Raw genomic sequence first — 16,755 nt, 5'->3', positions numbered from 1 at the left:
TTGGCAGTCGCGCACACCAAAGCGGGACTGCGCGGCGCTGCACGGAGAGCCTGGCGCCGGGAATGTGGGCGGACCCTCCGGCCCGTTGACCAATCGGAGGTGGCGTCCGGCGAACAGGCGCCCGCTGCGGCCAATAAGACGCCTCCCGCAGCAGTCGCCCTGGCAACTCCGAGTTGTTGGTTGCTGCGGATACCGCCGCCGGCCTGGGCTGACCTAGACCCGTGAGCAGCCAGGACCGACTGACTTGTCTCTTCGCCGCCCCAGGAGGCTCCAGCATCGCCCCCTTTCCACTCCAGAGCCTGCAGGTGGAGCAGCTCGTCGAGGGCATAGCACAGAAGGCCTTGGGGCCATGCAGGGCCCCGCCCCCTCCTCTCGCGAGCTAGTCACGCTCTCACTCTGTGGGTCCCAGTTTTCTCTCATGCTCTAGCATCGCAAATGTTGCTCCCTCCACCAAGAACATTCCTCCCCAACTCTGCTCGTTGAACTTCAGGATCTGCAAATGTCAGCTCAGAGGTCACTTCTTCCTGAAGCTTTCCTTATCCTCTCCTGCTGGCCCCGTGCTGCCCACACAGTACCTAACCCACCTGTCATCACCCCAAGGAGTGAGGCCAGAGGGCAAGGGACAGAGACTGCTCCTCTCTGCGTGCCCAGGACCGGGTGGAGGGAGGCTGCAGTGGGTGGGAGGCCCAGAGCAGCTGGGGGTTGGGCCTGATCCCAGGGCTGGGAAGTGGAGGCCTGCCCTAGGTGGAAGTGTCCCTTTAATAGTGGCTGGCTTGACCTGGCTTGGCGCCTGCTTTACCTCCTGTTCAGCTGTGGCTGCAGCTGCTGTGCTGACTCATGCACCCCAGGCGCCAGCAGGAGCTGGGAGCATGGGCTTCGCTGGGACCGCAGTGGGCTGGGGGCTTCTGGATTATAAAACGGAGAAGTATGTGATGACCCGGAACTGGCGGGTGGGCGCCCTGCAGAGGCTGCTGCAGCTGGGGGTCGTGGTCTACGTGGTGGGGTAAGAGAACGGCTCCCAGCATGCTGGCCGGAGGGAGCATGGCTGGTCCTGCTGGGCTGGGGTGAGGGTTTGATTCTTCAGGGGCTGGGCTGGTGGTAGTGGAGACTTGTTCCCAGCCCCTTGGTGGGCTTGGCACAGAGCAGGAAGCCCCAGATCGGGCAGGAGGTAGTCCCTGACTCTCATGAGAGCTGGAGCACCAAGGCCCGGGTAGAGACCACCAGTTCTAGCTTTAAGGAGGGAGCAGGATCTAGACAGGGAAGGAGGAGGAGATTGGCTGGTGAAGGAGGTGGTGGTGGACATCTCCAAGTCTATGGGCGCCTGACGGGAGACCCCCATGAGGTCTCCCTCCCCACTGGCTCTCCGATGCATGGAGATGAGGTAGAGCCCCTGATCACCAGGCTGGGAGCCTATAGGGTGTGGGGAGAGAGTCTGAGCATGTGGGGACCAGATCTGCTGTGTGCCGGGGACACACAGCACTGCCCATCACCTCCTTCCCAGGTGGGCCCTCCTCACCAAAAAAGGCTACCAGGAGCAGGACCTGGACCCCCAGACTTCTGTCATCACCAAGCTCAAAGGGGTTTCCGTGACCCAGATCAGGGACCTGGGGAATCGGCTGTGGGACGTGGCTGATTTCGTGAAGCCACCACAGGTAAGTGCCTCGGTGAGGCTGCTATGTGCTGACACCTCTAATAGCACCCTTGCAGTGTGGGAGAGAGGTGTGTGAGGCTGGGGGAGGCGTGGTGCTGTCACAGGGCCAGGCTCGGGAAGGGCCTTACAGAGGAGTGGGGTCTGGACCAGGCTTTCGGGCATGTAAGAGGTTTCCAGGTGGATGAGAGGATGGGTCGGGAAGCCGGGCTAGAGGGATGTATTTACCAAGTCTGCTCTGAACATGAGAGAATCATCTCAAGGCTTGAGCTTGAGTATGGGGTGGGAGGGGTGTGGGGGCCGGCACCTAGAGCTTTTGGAGCTGGAACACCACTGTCAGATGCTCCTTCTCTGGCCCTCCCACGCTGTATTTCCAACCCCTTCTCCCTCCACCCACACTGTCCCCAGCCTCAGTTTCCTCCTCTGTCATGCTGATGCCCAAATTGTAACCCTGGTGACCACTTGCCCTGAGCACAGCCACCTCCTGAGTGCACCCTACCACGTCCAGAGAGAAATCATGTTCCTCTCTCCACGTGGCCTCTTGTTATCCGATGATGTCCACCAGCGCTGAAGCCGGACCCAGCCTGACGCCCTCCTGTCCCTCCCTCCTGATCATTCCATTTCCTGACAGTTTGCTCTTCTGCCCTCACTGTACCTGGATGGGGCTGTGGTCTTCTGGAGAGTCCCCAGGTGCCCTCCACAGGGCAGCCAGGCTGAGCCTGCCAGCCCCTGCCTTTGACACTTGGAAGGCTCCCTCTCCACGATGGGGACCACCTAGCCCCTTGAGATCCTGGCCACTGCCACCCCCACTGCCCTTGGCCCAGCCCTCGCCTCCTCTTCCTGGATGTGCTTCCCTCAAGCTCACTGAGCTCTCATGCACACCACACAGACGCCCGCCATCCTTTGCCCAGACCGTGCTCACCTCTGGCTCCCCTGGCCATGGGTACAGTGAGGGGTCCACCTCCCTACTAGCCTGGGTGGGTGCCCAGTCCAACTCGGCTCTGAACTTCAGTGGTGGAACAAGTAAGAGTGAACGTGAGAAATAAGCTTTTCTCAAAGAGGCAGACATGGGCTCAGAAATGGCCAGAAGCCCAGCCAGGCTCCTGTTTGTGCCTCCCATCCTCCTGGGGCACAGGGTTGATGACTCGATGGGACCCTTCCCTCACAAGCCAGGCTTCCAGCTTCAGGCCTCTCCCAGTTGGGGAGGGGAGCAGGGACCAACCCTGACACTTGCCTTCCAGGGAGAGAACGTGTTCTTCTTGGTGACTAATTTCCTTGTGACGCCGGAACAGGTTCAGGGCAGATGCCCAGAGGTAAGGCTGCCTGAGGGCTTCCCAGTGGGTCCCTAGTTCCTCCGCCAGCCCTGGGTCACTAGCCATATCCCCTCTTCTCCTTCCCAGGTGACTGAGGGCTCGTCAGTAAGTGCGACTTTATCCCAGGCTCTGGGAGAAAACCTTTCCGCGAATCATCTCACATAGTCATCCCAAGTACCCTGCCCAATAGGATCTACTTAAATGACCCCATTTAAGATGAGAAAACAGAGGCTCAGCAAGGGAGACTCACATGCCCAAAGCCGCCCAGCCTGTGAGTGACAGGACTCCGGATCTCTGAGCAGCCTTCTTCCAGAGTCTTCCACCACTGTCCCCAACGAGGTGTCTAGGTCCCTCCCCATCTAGGACCCCTCTGGGGTCTCTGCAGATTGTCAGAGTATCACCCAGAACTGGGCACAATGCTCAGGTCAGTTCTAGTAGCAGGAGGCAGGCTGGAAGATCACCTCCCTTCTCTACACATGGCCTCCATTCAGGTGTCCCAAGGCAACTTCCGTTTTTGTGGGCAAAGAGCACATTCGTGTTTGTGCTGAGTTCAGGGTCACTTACGATGTCTGGGTATTTTTCATGACAGCTGTGGTCAAGCCAGCATCCCCCACTATATCCTTGTCCATTTCTCATCCAGAAATGCAGATCCTCTCCCTGAAATCTCACCTTTCCCCCTTGTCTAGGAAAGTCCCAGGGATTCAGCATGGATTCAGCACATTTTTATTGTGATAAAAAAACAAGTAACATAAAATTTCCCATCTTAACCATTAAGTGTATAGTTCCCCGGCTGTGAATTTTGTTTGAACATTTGGGACCCAGGACATAGCTTTGGAAGCCTTCCTCTCTGGTGGCATCTTTCTTTCATCAAGGCTAAAACATAATCATTTGCTGGGCTGGAGAGTAACAGTGTGGTCACCTACCCCTGATTCCTGGTCGCTGGTCCCACCAGTTACTGGGGGTTTTATGTCCCTCGTCTCCCCGTCCTCAAAGGATCTGAGGCACGTGCACTCCACAAACACACACAATGTCCTTCCCTTTCTAAATGCTCAGAAGACATTTACTTATTGTTCAGTTTCTGGACTGTCCTGCAGTTTTGCTGGGGCCATGGTTCTGTACTTTTCTGGAATCTGTGTGGTTCCTCTTTTCCTGGTGTCCCAGCTTCTGGCTCTCCCCTCAAAACTTCAGGGCGGGGAAGTAATTCATCAGATCTGAAAACCCTTCTTCCCAAGACCAGCTCCTCTGGAGTCCTGGTCGTCTCCACCCTCTCGGCACGTGCACTGTGCTCCGTGTAGCATCACAGACTTCAGAGAACACTCGCCAAGCCTCCTCCAGGGCTGCAAAACCACCCTCCACGTCGACAAGCTCCTGCACAGTTGGCCCGGCCATGGTGGCAGGTTCTGTGTTGGGGGCAGAGGCCACAGCTGGGAGCCCCAGGGATGGGCATCTGAAGGGTTTCCTGCTGGACTCCAGGCTCAGTTGGGATCTTGAGGACATCCGGGCAGAGGCGGCTGCCTGGGCAGAGGCTCCGAGCTTATGGGATGAGGCACCTCCAGGGTCATCATTTGCGCCTCAGGAGGGACCATTCAGGCTGCTGGATGGAGGTGGATGAGGCAGAGGTGGGGCCCCATGGTGGTCACTGTGGGATCTGGTTGAAGGAGATGGTGGCCCAGCCAGGGCAGAGAGGAGGGGCAGACTCAGGACACGGGTAGGGACAGCAAGGGAGAGCAGGTGACCCCACAGTGTCCTCTGCCCACTCACCACTTTTGGCTCAGAGTCACTGAGCCCTTCTTAGTGCCGGACGCTGTGGTCTCCCTGCTGCCCCTGAGCCAGGGCAGCGGCATCCATGTCAGCCCGGGACAGGACTATGGAACTGCGTCTGTGAGCCTGTACCTACCTCCTGGGGCATGGGACCCTTGGGAAGCTTAGCACCTTCCCCTTCTGGCTGATCCCAGAACTCCGTGGCTGTGTGCAGGCACCAAGGTCCCTGTTTTACGAAAGAACAGGCAGGGAGGGGACGATGCTCGGCCTTGGAATATAGCACCTGCTCACCCGTCCAGCCAGGGCTGCTCCCCTGCCCTATTTTATTTGCACCCTTCAGCTTTCTCATGTGCCTCAAACTCAGTGATCCCTGGGGGGCAAAGGCGAGGAGGGTCGAGTGCCTGTGGACCACAGGGCCCTTGGCAACTCTGCTTTTTCATCCCAGCACCCCTCCATCCCGCTGGCCAGCTGCTGGGCCGACGAGGACTGTCCTGAAGGGGAGGCAGGGACGCACAGCCACGGTAACTGGGGCCCTGGGTGACTCTCCATGCGGGCCTTCTGGTGCCTCTGTGCCTCTCCTTTTTGTCAACAGTCCCCTCCACCCCCTCCCCAGGCCCGGGGAGGTTTGGGGGCCTGGAGTTTGCCTGTGTTTTCAAGGCATAAAGACGGGCCAGTGTGTGGTGTTCAACGGGACCCACAGGACCTGTGAGATCCGGGGCTGGTGCCCGGTAGAGAGCGGCACTGTGCCCACGTAAGTCTCTCCCCTCCAACCCGCCACCCCCACCCCCAGGACGGGGCCCCAGGACCTCAGAGCCTGCCCCCCCCCTCCTTCCCTGCAGGAAGCCCCTACTGGTCCAGGCCGAGAACTTCACGCTGTTCATCAAAAACACCATCACCTTCCACAAATTTAACTTCTCCAAGTAAGGTGGGGGTGTCCGGACTGGCCAAAGACCCTCTTTGTCCCCTGCCTGGCCTGACCCCTGCCCACCTGTCTCAGGTCCAATGCCTTGGAGACCCAGGACCCCACCTATTTCAAGCGCTGCCGCTACGACCCAAGCTCCAGCCCCTCCTGCCCGGTGTTCCGCATCGGGGACCTTGTGGCCGCGGCTGGAGGGGTCTTTGAGGACCTGGCACTGCTGGTGGGTCCATGGGTCGGGACAGGGTTCCAGGAGGGCTGGGACAGCGTTCTGGGCCCACGAGCCGGTGGAGCAATGCTGTGCTGTGTACAGGGTGGTGCCGTGGGCATCCAAGTCCGCTGGGATTGTGACCTGGACGCTGGGGGCTCTGACTGCCGGCCCCACTACTCCTTCCAGCTGCAGGAGAGGAGCTACAACTTCAGGTGCGGCCCCCACTGCCCACCTGCGCCTCAGCTGGTCCTCCTCCACCTGTCCTTCTGTGGCGGTCAGGACAGACCACCCTCCCAGAACTCCGGACGCCTCCTGTGTGTGGGTGGAGGGCCCAGGGGCAGGACGGGGTTTTCTCAGCTCCAGGTCCCCCAGCACAGGCTCCGCCCAGCCTCCCACCTGAGCCCTCCCCACACACACACACCCCACACCCCTGGCTGCTCCTAGAACCACCCCCCAGCCCCTCGTCCCTCCCCCTTCCACCACACAGGAGGCTTTCTTTTTTTAATTTTCCCTTAAAGCTTTATCAAAAAATTTTTAAAAATCTATAGACAATGTCAGAGTTCAGTATTGTGAACACCCGTACAGTGGCACCTGGGTTGAGTAGGGTTTGCTTTTGTTTTTGTTTTTACCACATTGCTGCATTTGCTCTCTCTCTCCCTCTAGAGCGAGCAGGTACATTTAGATAGATTTCAAACTGAACCATTTGAAAGTAAATGGCAGACATCCGGTGGACACTCGCCCCTCTCAGGGCTATCCTGAGAGTGGGGACCTTTCCCAAGGGACTGCTGTCCTATTGTCACACTCAGGAAATGTAACATTGGAAAGATGAATCTAATGTTTAAATTTCCCTCCCCAGCTGTGCCAGTAATAGTCCTAAATCTTTTTATTTTCCAATCCAGGATTCACTCAAGGATCTTTTTTTCTAAGTGTAGTTGGTTTACAACATTGTGTCATTTCTGGCGTACAGCATAGTGATTCAGTTATACATATAAATATGTTATTATACACATTCTTTTTCATATTCTTTCCAGTATAGTTTATTATAGGATGTTGAATGTAGTTCCCTGTGCGACCCAGTAGGACTTCATTGTTTGTCTGTTTTGTATACAGTAATTCATGTCTGCTAACCCCAGACTCCCACAGTTTGTTTTCTCTGTCTGTGAGTATCTGTTTTGTAAGTTATTTGTCATATTTTAGATTCCCCATATAAGTGAAATCATATGATATTTGTCTTTCTCTACCTGACTTACTTCACTTAGGATCATCTCCAGGTTCATCCATGTTGCTGCAAATGGCATTATTTCATTTTTGCCAAATGGCTGAGTAGTATTCCATTGTATACACGCACCACATCTTCTTTATCGTCATCTGTCACTGGACATGTAGGTTGCCGCTCAGGGATCTTGCATGGTGTTTCTTGTCATGTCTTTGAGTCTCCTAAACAGACCCCCCCACCCCTGGAATCCTGTCCTTCTACCACCTCATGTCACCTTGTCACGTGCGTGCACACACAGGCGTGCACACACAGGCACGCACACACACACACACGCACCTGTGCTCACACAGCCGCCAGGTCTGGAGATGATGCCTTTGACTTTTCTCCCTGGACCTGGCCTGGCCTGGCTTCCCTGATCTCCTGCCCTTTGTGATGATTAGGGACTGGCCCCCCACCCAGGGTCTGTTCCCCATACCCCTGTGTCCTTACCGGCCCTACTTTCTCTGTCAAGAACACCTCCCTGACTGCTGGAAAACCATCCTGAGAGTCTCCCTTGCAGCAAACCTTCCCAGGTCCACGGGGGAGGAGTGAGATCCCTCCCCAGACCCTCATAGCCCTGGGTCTGCCCCCCACCTCCCCCACCCCCACGGCCAGTGTCTGTTTAGGGACCTTTCTGCCCCTGTCCCCTCCACAGGCAGGGAGCTCCTGAGAGGCGGGTCCCAGCTTGCTCCTTTGCTGTATCTGCAGTGACAACACAGGGCTGAGACCCAGGGATGGGGCTGAGGGGTTCATGGAGTCAGTGGATGAGTCAGATGGAGGCTTGGGAGGGCCAGCCTGGCCCCGGAGCAGGCAGAGCAGGCCACCAGGCTCTCTCCTATACCCAGGACAGCCACTCACTGGTGGGAGGCCTCGGGCGTGGAGGCCCGGAGTCTGCTCAAACTCTACGGGATCCGTTTCGACATCCTCGTCACGGGGCGGGTAGGTGGCAGGGGTGGACAGGGGTGGAGGGGAGGTGGTGGTGATGGTCCTGGCTGAGGCTCACCCAGATCTCTCAGGCAGGGAAGTTCGCGCTCATTCCTACGACCATCACTCTGGGCACAGGAGCAGCTTGGCTGGGTGTGGTGAGTCTGCCTAACGTGGGCTCCCTCTGGTTTGGTGAGCATGGGCCCCTGGTGCCTGAGGTCAGCCCTTGGGGTGAGGGCTGGGGATGTGGCAGGAGGGGTGGGCAGGTTGGGGGCCAGGACACAGGTCAGTCCTGCCTCTCCTCTCCCAGATCACCTTCCTCTGTGACCTACTGCTGCTGTACGTGGATGGAGAAGCTCCTTTCTACTGGAAGACCAAGTATGAGGAGGTGAGCTGTGGGCCGACCTGGCCCCTGGGCTTCGCTACACTTCTGGAGGGTACAGGCTAGAGCTCTGATCTGCTGTTCTCACCTGCAGGCAAAGGCTCCAAAGGTGACCACCAGCCCCGAGCAGACAGAGCAGGCATCCACACCCCCGTGCCCGGCTGCCCAGGGGCCTTAGGGAGGACCCAGCATCTGTCCCGATGGCCACGGCTGCTACTGGGAGCTGGACACCGGGACCCTGGCCCTGTCTCCACTCACTGGCCCCCACTCGCCAGCCCTTCCTGAGGCTAGTAGCTGTTCCCTGCTGTTGGGGGTCTGGGCTGGGAAAGGTGGGGGCCTTGCCTGGGGAACCCCGTGGATGGAGCCCCAGCACGGGGGGCGAGGGGGTGGAGAATTCCATCCTTCAACTCCCAGGCGGACCATCCCTCCCCTGACTCAGGCCTTGGTAGGGTGCTGCCTGGGGAGATACAGAAGCCAGTTTTGCACAGGGACCTGCAGCAGAGCATGTCACAGGGCATTAGTCCTGAGGGGCTCCTGCTGTGTCTGTGTCTGGAGAACTCTCTCCCAGGCTCTGTCACCAGTGCTCCCAGCCTCAGCCCACTCACCAGTGGTCAGAACAGACCCTCCCACTGTCTGTGCAGACCCCAGCCCTCTCCCCTGGCAGCGCCCCCATCGCAGGTAGAGCCCCCACACTCTTAGCTGCGCTGCTCCAGGGTCTGTGCTGCCCGAGTCCAAGGCAGAGTAGACAGAGGCCTGATAAGAGGGTTGCCTCCACTGTGCTGGTGCTGGGCTGCCTGGGGCAGGGCCCCACCCAGTGTGGGGCCTCATCCATGGAATGCAAGTGAGGCCAGATAACCCAACCCCCTCGGGCCCCCAGGCAAGGGCACAGGCACCCACTCATTTTCTGTGCACCAGCCCCTTCTGGGGACAGCCCTTGGCCTGTGGAGGGCTGGGATTGGGAGGAGAGGATGGAGGAGCTAAGTCGGCAGTACTGGAGGCTCTAGGACCTTCTCTGGGCCCCCTGGGTGACACCCAGCCCAGCCTCCTGGAACCTGTTGGGGTGGGGAGGAGTGTGTCTGGAATTCACTGCTGCCCGAGGTCACACCTAAGAACCAGCCTGAGGCAACAGCTTGAAGGAGACCCTGTCCTTCACTTCAGGTGGAGTCCAGCCATCTGGGCTGAAGGGAAAGTCCCAAACAAATCACAGAGGCCCCCAGAGGCTGGCCTGGTTCTGGCTCTGGAATCCTCATGGGGGTCTGACTCCTGCCTGCTGGGAGCTCCCCACGCCGCAGGGGGTGCCCACAGTCGAGGGAGGGACAGGCTGTAGGGGTCTTGGCCCCAAGTCAGCGGCAGGGATTTGGGGGAGGCCCCTGGGAGGTGAGGGGCTGCTTTCTCATGGGCCCTGGTGAGCAGGCGTGCTGGCTGCTTGCTGGTGCAGTGACGTGGGCCGAATGGGGAGGGCCAGGCTGGGGCTCAGGCTGGGCTAGCATCTGGAACCATCTGGCACCTGGAGCCTCAGCAAAGCCTTGGGGTCTCTGCCGCCTCTGGATCCCTGCGTCCCTGGGGTGGGGTCACATGGACAGGGGCCCAGAGAAAGCTGATGTGATGGCTATACAGTGAAGGAGTAAAGTCTGCCAAAGCCAGCAGCTTCCCGCGTGGTCCTTCCGGGCAGGAACGTGAGCTGGAGGTGTCTGTGGTGGTGAAAGCATCACCGGGGGGACCAGCGGGGCGGGCCAGGGTGAGCCTGGGGACCCCCTCGGACCAGGTGGGCTGGAAGGAATTTGGAGCAGGCCCAGGCTCTTACGTACCCATCCCCACGCAGGTACCACTGGAGCCTTTACCCAAAGCCCTTGGGGATGGGGCAAAGATGGAGAGCTGGGAGCACCAGCCATGACCGCTGGAGAGCTGCCACAAGTCTGAGTTTGGAAACAGCTGTTGCCTCAGTCTACAAGTGGGTGTGCACCCCAGGGTGTGGGCCAGGTGGCTGCATGCCCGTGTGAGTGTCTCTCTGCCTCCCTGGGCAGGACTCGGGCACGTAACACGCTTTCTGGAAGCCCCGGGGAAACCAAGGGGACCCCAAAATTCCTCTGCCCTTTCTAGGCAGCATCCTGGGGGCCCAGGCTTGACTTTCTGGGTCCACCCGTCCTGTGGTGAGGAGCCTGGGGAGGGGAGTCTGACTCTGCCCCAGTCTTGGACCCCTCTGTGCCTGGTGCCTACTGCTGGGAAGTGTAGCTTCCTCTGAGCTGGGCAGAGGGCACTGGCCTGAATGTCCCCGACTCAGGGCTGTCCCAGGGCTGCACACCCCCTCCACTGCCTTGCAGAGCTCTGTGTCTTTGCTGTGCACTGGGGACAAGTGGTTCCTGGAGGCAGGTGAGGGCTCGGCGCCACAAGGAACAATGGATGCTGGCAGGCCACGGGCAGTTATTACTGTAGATCCCTGAGGCTGGGGACTCTACCCCACCGGCCCACCCCACTTGCCCAGGTAGCTGGAGTTGGTCATAAACTGGAAGGCACTGGGCAAAGAGTCCACCGCACCAGCGCTGGCCACTCCCATTTCCAAAGATGTGAAGCTCAGTCCCTTCAGTCCAGAGGTCCCAAGGACCCCCTTGCGTGGCCAGGCCCACAAACTGGAGCCACCCTGGAGAGAAGGCAGGCCTCCCAAGGAGGTGGGCAAGGGTGGGCAGGTCCTCAGCCTTCCTCATGGACTGGAGGGCTGCTCGGCGTGGCCGGGCTCCTGGGCTGGCGCCTCGCTGGGGAGCTGCACGGCTTGCACTGTCCCCTCCAGGCTGCCGCTGGGGAAAACCACGTAGCGTGTGGCGGTCAGCCCTGGAGGCTCCCGCCGGTTCTCCTTGCTGTGCCAGATGCCATAACAGAAATACACGGTGAGCCCTGCAATGGGCGGGGGAGCATGAGCGGCAGGTCCCGGGGCTCGCCCTCCTCCGGGCTGCCCAGAGCCCAGCCCAGGCCCCACTCACCGATGAGCAGCCAGATGGAGAAGCGCACCCAGGTCAGGTAGCTCAGCTTCAGCATGAGGCAGATGTTGAGGAGGACGCTCAGCGCTGGAGTCAGCGGCACCAGGGGGATCTGAGGCACAAGGGCAGGGCTGGGCTGGGGCTTCTCCCGAGACCTCAGAGACTTTCTCCGCCTCTGGAGATCCTGGAGACCAGGGCCCGACTGCAGGTGGAGGGGGCTGTGCCTGCTGCCTCCCAGAGACGGGAGCCATGGCTCGTTCCGCTGTGGCAGAGGACCAGGTGGGCGGGGGGTGGGAGGATCTGGTGGGCTGACAGCAAGTGGGGGGTGGGGGTGGGGAGTACCTGGAAAGTGTCCTGCTGGCACTGCTGCTGGTAGGCCCCCAGGACAAGGACACTGAGCAGAAACATGACACTGCAGAGCAGGAGTAGCAGGATGTAGCCCCAGCGAGGGAGGTGCAGGGCTGAGTCCCCGAAGATCAGCAAGCCACCCAGGGTGATGGCTGAGGCCACCAGGATGCAGATGGCCCAAGTCACAGCAGCTCCAGGGCCACACCTATCCAGGAAGCCCAGGTAGGGCCTCAGGACTGGCCGGAGCTGCCCAGGCTCAGGGGCCAGGGCCTGCTCAATGCCCACCAGCTCTATACGGTCTGAGAAGGAGTTGTACTCCTTGGGCGCGGGACGAGGGCTGGCTGGGCTTGGGGAACTGGACAGAGAGACCTTCTGGAATCGTAGCACAATAACACTGATGGCCACGAAGGTGTAGGCCAGCAGTGTGCCGATGGACAGGAACTGGACCAACGCCTCAAGGTCCAGCAGCAGCGCCACAGAAGCCGTGAGAACCCCAAACACCAGGATGCCCACCAAGGGCACCTGTGTCCTGGGGTGGACATAGGCAAACGCCTGGAAGAAGAGCCCGTCGACGGCCATGGCGTAGATGATGCGCGGCAGGGAAAAAAGGTTACTGAGCAGGACTGTGTTCATGGCTGCGGCAGAGGGTGGGGGCTGGTCAGCATGGCAGACAGACCCCCGGGGCCACTCCCACCTTGGGAGCAGGGGCACGAGTTTGTCTGGGTTCTCAGAGTGAGCCTGAGTGACTGTGGAGTCGGGATTGTCACTCCCCCAACCCAGGAATGGGACCCCTCAGTTTAGGTCGCAGGCCACTGGGAATCTGGTGAGGGCTGAGTCATGCTGTCCAAGAGAGACCTGGACGCACATGCGCAGAACGGACGATGAGGGTGGGGCAGCCAGGTCCCTCCCAACAAGCCTGGGGGGACAGTCTCATAATTAGCACCTTCCTGAACCCATTATACAACTCGTAAAACTAAGGCCCAGATGGAGGTGTGCTCCCTGGGGGCCAGGGCAGGGCTCCACTTACCGCAGATGGAGCCAGTCGCCACAACGAAGCCGGCCCACCGGTAGCCCCGCTGGTAGAAGGCGTCGGCTAGCGCAGAGTCGGGGTCCAGGCTGTGCCAGGGCATCATGAGGGTGAGCACAGTGGACACCAGGATGTAGGCGCTGGCTGCCAGGCCAAGCGAGATGGCGATGGCCAGGGGCACGGCACGCTTCGGGTTCCGGGCCTCCTCGCTGGAGGCAGAGATGACGTCAAAGCCCACGAAGGCATAGAAGCAGGTAGCAGTGCCGGCCATGATGCCAGAGAAGCCGAAGGGCGCAAAGCCGCCCTCCTGCTCTCCCCAGTTGTGTGGGCGGGCCAGGATGAAGCCCAGGATGATGACAAAGAGGATGACGAGCATGCTGATGCCAGAGAAGGTGTGGTTGAGCCAGGAGGAGACTTGGGCTCCACAGGAGACGAAGACGGAGGCCAGGAGCAGGATGCTGGCAGCCAGGATGTCTGGGTATCTGGCCAGGAAGGGCACCTGCCAGACGCCTATGTGAGCCTCAGTGAAGTTGCGGATTTGGTGGTCGAACATGGCATCCAGGTAGCCGCTCCAGGCACGGGCCACGGCGGCACCACCAATCACATACTCAAGCACCAAGTTCCAGCCGATGAGGAAGGCCCACAGCTCACCCATGGACACATAGGTGAACAGGTAGGCAGAGCCTGTGCGGTGCACGCGGGCCCCGAACTCCGCGTAGCACAGGGCCGCCAGCAGGGAGGCCACAGCGGCCACTCCGAAGGCCACGACTACCGCCGGGCCGGTTATCTCTTTGGCCACAGTGCCTGTGAGCACATAGAGGCCCGAGCCCACTGTGGCCCCCACTCCCAGCAGGGTCAGGTCCAGTGTGGACAGGCAGCGCCGCAGTGATGTCTCCATGGTGGTGTCCTCCAGCCGCTTCAGCCGATTCACCCTCTGGCAGAGGCGGGCCAGGCCAGCAGCGCTGGGCAGCCCCAAGGCCATGGTGGGCAGTTGGGAGAAGCACGGAGCCAGCTGCCAGCACCTACCAGGGCTGGAGGAGAGTGACAGGCTGGGTCACTGACCAGCTTCAGTCCTTCCTTGGACCCCACCCAGGGGACCTGAGCGCCCTTGAACGCTGGCATGCTGGAGGGCTGGGCTGGGACAGGGCTGGGCAGGAGGTCCCAGAGATGCTTGCAGGGCAGGGCAGGGAGCCTGGTGGAGCGAATTTGGGTGTGTTTGAGGGGGTAGCCCTGAGGGTGAGGAGGGGGCAGCCCCAGGGAGCGCGGCTGGGAACCCAGAGCCAGGTGGAAACCGGAGGCTTCCTGGGAGCTGGGCCAGGCCTCCAGGACCCGGAACAGGAGTGGAGCTGCGGTCCTGGGCGTAGCCCAGGCGGCCACCTGGCCTCAGACATCATGGTCACCTTCCCCTCCCCCACCCCGCAGGGCTGGAGTAACCGAGCGCTGGCCGCAAGCGGGGGCACCCTGGGTCTGGCTCAGAAACCTCAGGCTCAGAGCTGTGCCCGGGCCCCGCCGTACGCCCCTGCTACCCCCGGAGCCAGTTTCACCGCGCCCCGTCCCCAGGCACCTGAGCTTTTGCCTCCTCCCGAGTCGTCTGCACAGGACCCTGCGACCCACCTGCTGTCTCCGCTGCTGCTGCTGCCGCTGCTGCTGCTGCTCTGTGCGCTGAGCCCGCCCCGCCTGCCGCCTGCCGCCTGCCGCCTGCCGGTGTCGTCTGCACGCAGAGCCCGCCCTACCCCCCGGGCGCCAGACCCAGCGCAGGGCCCCACCTCGCTGTCACGAACATCCAGGTAGCCTACTCACTCCTAACTCGCCAGGTTCTGGGGACGCCCTATCCCTGTGCCCAGTTCACAGATGAGGAAGCCCAGGCCACTAGGGTGGCCTCCGAAGCTGGTGGAGGTTGAGGTGCAGGTTTGCGGGGATTGGTTTGGATCCCATCCGCATTCCATTGCTGCAGACTCCCTCGTTTATCCCTCACCAAGCGGGACACCATCCAGGAATCCCCAGCACTGAGGGTGTGGGGGCGCTGGAGTCAGGCAGGCCCTGGTAAGCTGAGAGTACAGGTCTGCCTGAGTGGCCCTGGGCAATCCTGACATCCCCCGCACAGTAAGACACCTCATAGGTTGGCGGGGGAGTGCACGACTCTCAGGAATGTCCTATGAATTGGCAGAACTCAGGCTGGCTGTTCCTAGCCTCTAGCTATGCACAGTTTCCTAAAAAGAGGAAGCAGTATCCTGGGACCAACCCACAGCCCACCAGCTCTGGGCACCCCTAGGGCCCCTCAGACCGTGGGGGACCTCACAGCAGCCCCCCAGTTCGTGGCTGTCAGTGAGAGGCACAGTGTACTGAGCACCACTTCATGCCAGTCCCCGCACCACAGGCCAGCCCTGTGGCCCATCACGTGACCAGGCTGGTTTCTTCCTGGGACCGGGGCTCTTTGCCCAGCTCTTTCCACTGCTTTGAAAGTGAAAAGGTGTGTATGATGGGGTGTGCCCTTGTCACGGCAAGATGATGACCATCCATCCAAGCAAAGCAAAATCAAAACAGGTATCCTCTTCCCCCAGAACTTCCCACCTGTTTGCAGGTTTATATGTGGTTTGTGGAATAGGATTTTAAGGGCACCTCCAGCCTGTCTGGTTCAGTAGGTTCACGGCAGGCTGGTGGACCACCCCCTGGCAAGAAGGTGCCGCTGGGAACACTGCCTTATCCAGCCCCCTCGCTCCCTTCTGTTATTTGGCTGATACTGTCTCTTTTTTTCCACCCCACTTTTATTCTCAAAATAACATTGGACTAGGCAGGGAACCAGACTCATTGAGCTTTTTTGATCCAGACATTTCCCAGAGTTTTCCTGGGTGATTTCTTCTATTCCCTTTAGGCAAAGAACATAAACTAGAAAACCATGATAGTCCTGAGAGGAAGCAAAAATCCAGCATTAAAAAGTGTTTTTCTTGTATAGACATGGTGACAGTTTTATCTTAAATCATGTTATACTGAGAGGATTTTCAGCAGGTCCTGGGTATCCGGGAAGAGTTATAAGAGCGTATTAATCAGCCCCTGTATAGATGAGAAACATGTGACAGGGTACCAAGTAGAGAAGCAAAGCTTTGGAATTTCTTAAAATATTTTTAAAAATTTAACTATTTATTTAAATGGAGGGACTGGGGATTGAACCCAGGACCTCGTGTGTGCTAAGCATGCGCTCTACGCTGAGCTATTCCCTCCCTGCTGGAATTTTAATAGTTGGTAATTATTTGGGACCTAGAACTCCCTAACTTTTATCTCTAATCTTCTACTGTGATTCTTGCTTTACCCTGGCACACAATAACTGAAGACATGGTTAACTTTTAAAGTTCTATTCTTATGTCAGGTTTTGAAGCCGGATTTGAGTTGTACCTGTTGTCTTGAGGAGATGCTCAGATGGGCTCTCACTTCCTGCAGGGAAGACACCTTCCCCTGCTCTTGTGTGGCCTAAACGTAACTAAGCAGATGTTCCTTGTTCTGAAATGCCTACACAGAAATCCAGAAAAATGCATTTCAAAGCAAGAGTCTTGGGCAGTTTTGTAACAGAATGTCCTTCTCAGGCCTCACCAATGACCCCGTGAGAGCTGGTATGCAGGGTTTCAGGGCACTGACTGTTTATCTACCCAGAGAAGTGCTCTCATCACAGGCAGCAACACCCAAAGGATATTTGAGGCCAAGCATGATGGACATGTGAACTGTAAGCTTCCAGGGGTAAGGCTGGGCTTTCCCCCAACCCAAGCAAGGCTGTTCCACACAGCAGCACCACAAAGATGCAGGGAAGAGAAAGCATCAAAAAACAAAAGAAGAGGGGAGGGTATAGCTCAAGTGGTAGAGTGCACGCTTAGCATGCACAAGGTCCTGGGTTCAATCCCCAGTACCTCCATCAAATAAATAAGTAAGTCAAAAAGAAGAAGGAGGAGGAGGAGGAGAAGAGGAAGAAGAAGAAGAAGAAGGGGAAGGAGGAGGAGGAGGAGGAGGAA

At 58.9% G+C, this 16,755-nt stretch overlaps 2 protein-coding genes across 10 annotated transcripts; one reads left to right on the top strand and one right to left on the bottom strand.

Annotated features, from left to right (window-relative positions):
• The first annotated feature begins 664 nt into the window (after positions 1-664).
• P2RX6 (purinergic receptor P2X 6) lies at positions 665-14,299 on the top strand. 7 transcript variants are annotated; one of them, XR_004316758.1, is made up of 15 exons: positions 742-1,003; positions 1,502-1,652; positions 2,890-2,961; positions 3,049-3,066; positions 5,168-5,243; positions 5,380-5,473; positions 5,562-5,642; positions 5,720-5,861; positions 5,952-6,061; positions 7,950-8,043; positions 8,121-8,186; positions 8,339-8,416; positions 8,505-8,696; positions 10,233-10,361; positions 14,180-14,299. XR_004316758.1 is itself a non-coding variant. In XM_032472129.1 (13 exons), the coding sequence occupies exons 1-13, from the start codon at positions 870-872 to the stop codon at positions 8,586-8,588; spliced, it is 1,200 nt and encodes a 399-aa protein (XP_032328020.1). In that variant the 5' UTR covers positions 665-869; the 3' UTR covers positions 8,589-10,053. The 7 variants fall into 7 exon arrangements, 4 of the variants coding, with proteins under 4 accessions (XP_032328020.1, XP_032328018.1, XP_032328019.1 ...); XR_004316757.1 differs by lacking the exon at positions 14,180-14,299 and having other exon boundaries at positions 10,233-10,968; XM_032472129.1 differs by lacking the exons at positions 10,233-10,361; positions 14,180-14,299 and having other exon boundaries at positions 665-1,003; positions 8,505-10,053.
• Positions 10,969-14,441, bottom strand: SLC7A4 (solute carrier family 7 member 4). 3 transcript variants are annotated; one of them, XM_032472115.1, is made up of 5 exons: positions 14,322-14,441; positions 12,758-13,788; positions 11,725-12,365; positions 11,386-11,644; positions 10,969-11,299 (listed from the first exon to the last, which is right to left on the bottom strand). In XM_032472115.1, exons 2-5 carry the CDS (start codon positions 13,737-13,739, stop codon positions 11,109-11,111), a joined length of 2,073 nt encoding a protein of 690 aa, XP_032328006.1. In that variant the 5' UTR covers positions 13,740-13,788; positions 14,322-14,441; the 3' UTR covers positions 10,969-11,108. The 3 variants fall into 3 exon arrangements, with proteins under 3 accessions (XP_032328006.1, XP_032328008.1, XP_032328007.1); XM_032472117.1 differs by having other exon boundaries at positions 11,386-11,494; XM_032472116.1 differs by having other exon boundaries at positions 14,372-14,429.
• Between the last annotated feature and the right edge of the window lie 2,314 nt (positions 14,442-16,755).

This window comes from Camelus ferus, chromosome 32 (assembly GCF_009834535.1).
Source record: "Camelus ferus isolate YT-003-E chromosome 32, BCGSAC_Cfer_1.0, whole genome shotgun sequence".
Lineage (NCBI taxonomy): Eukaryota > Metazoa > Chordata > Mammalia > Artiodactyla > Camelidae > Camelus > Camelus ferus.
Note: the sequence above shows the minus strand (reverse complement) of the source record. Positions and strands in the feature narration are given on the sequence as shown.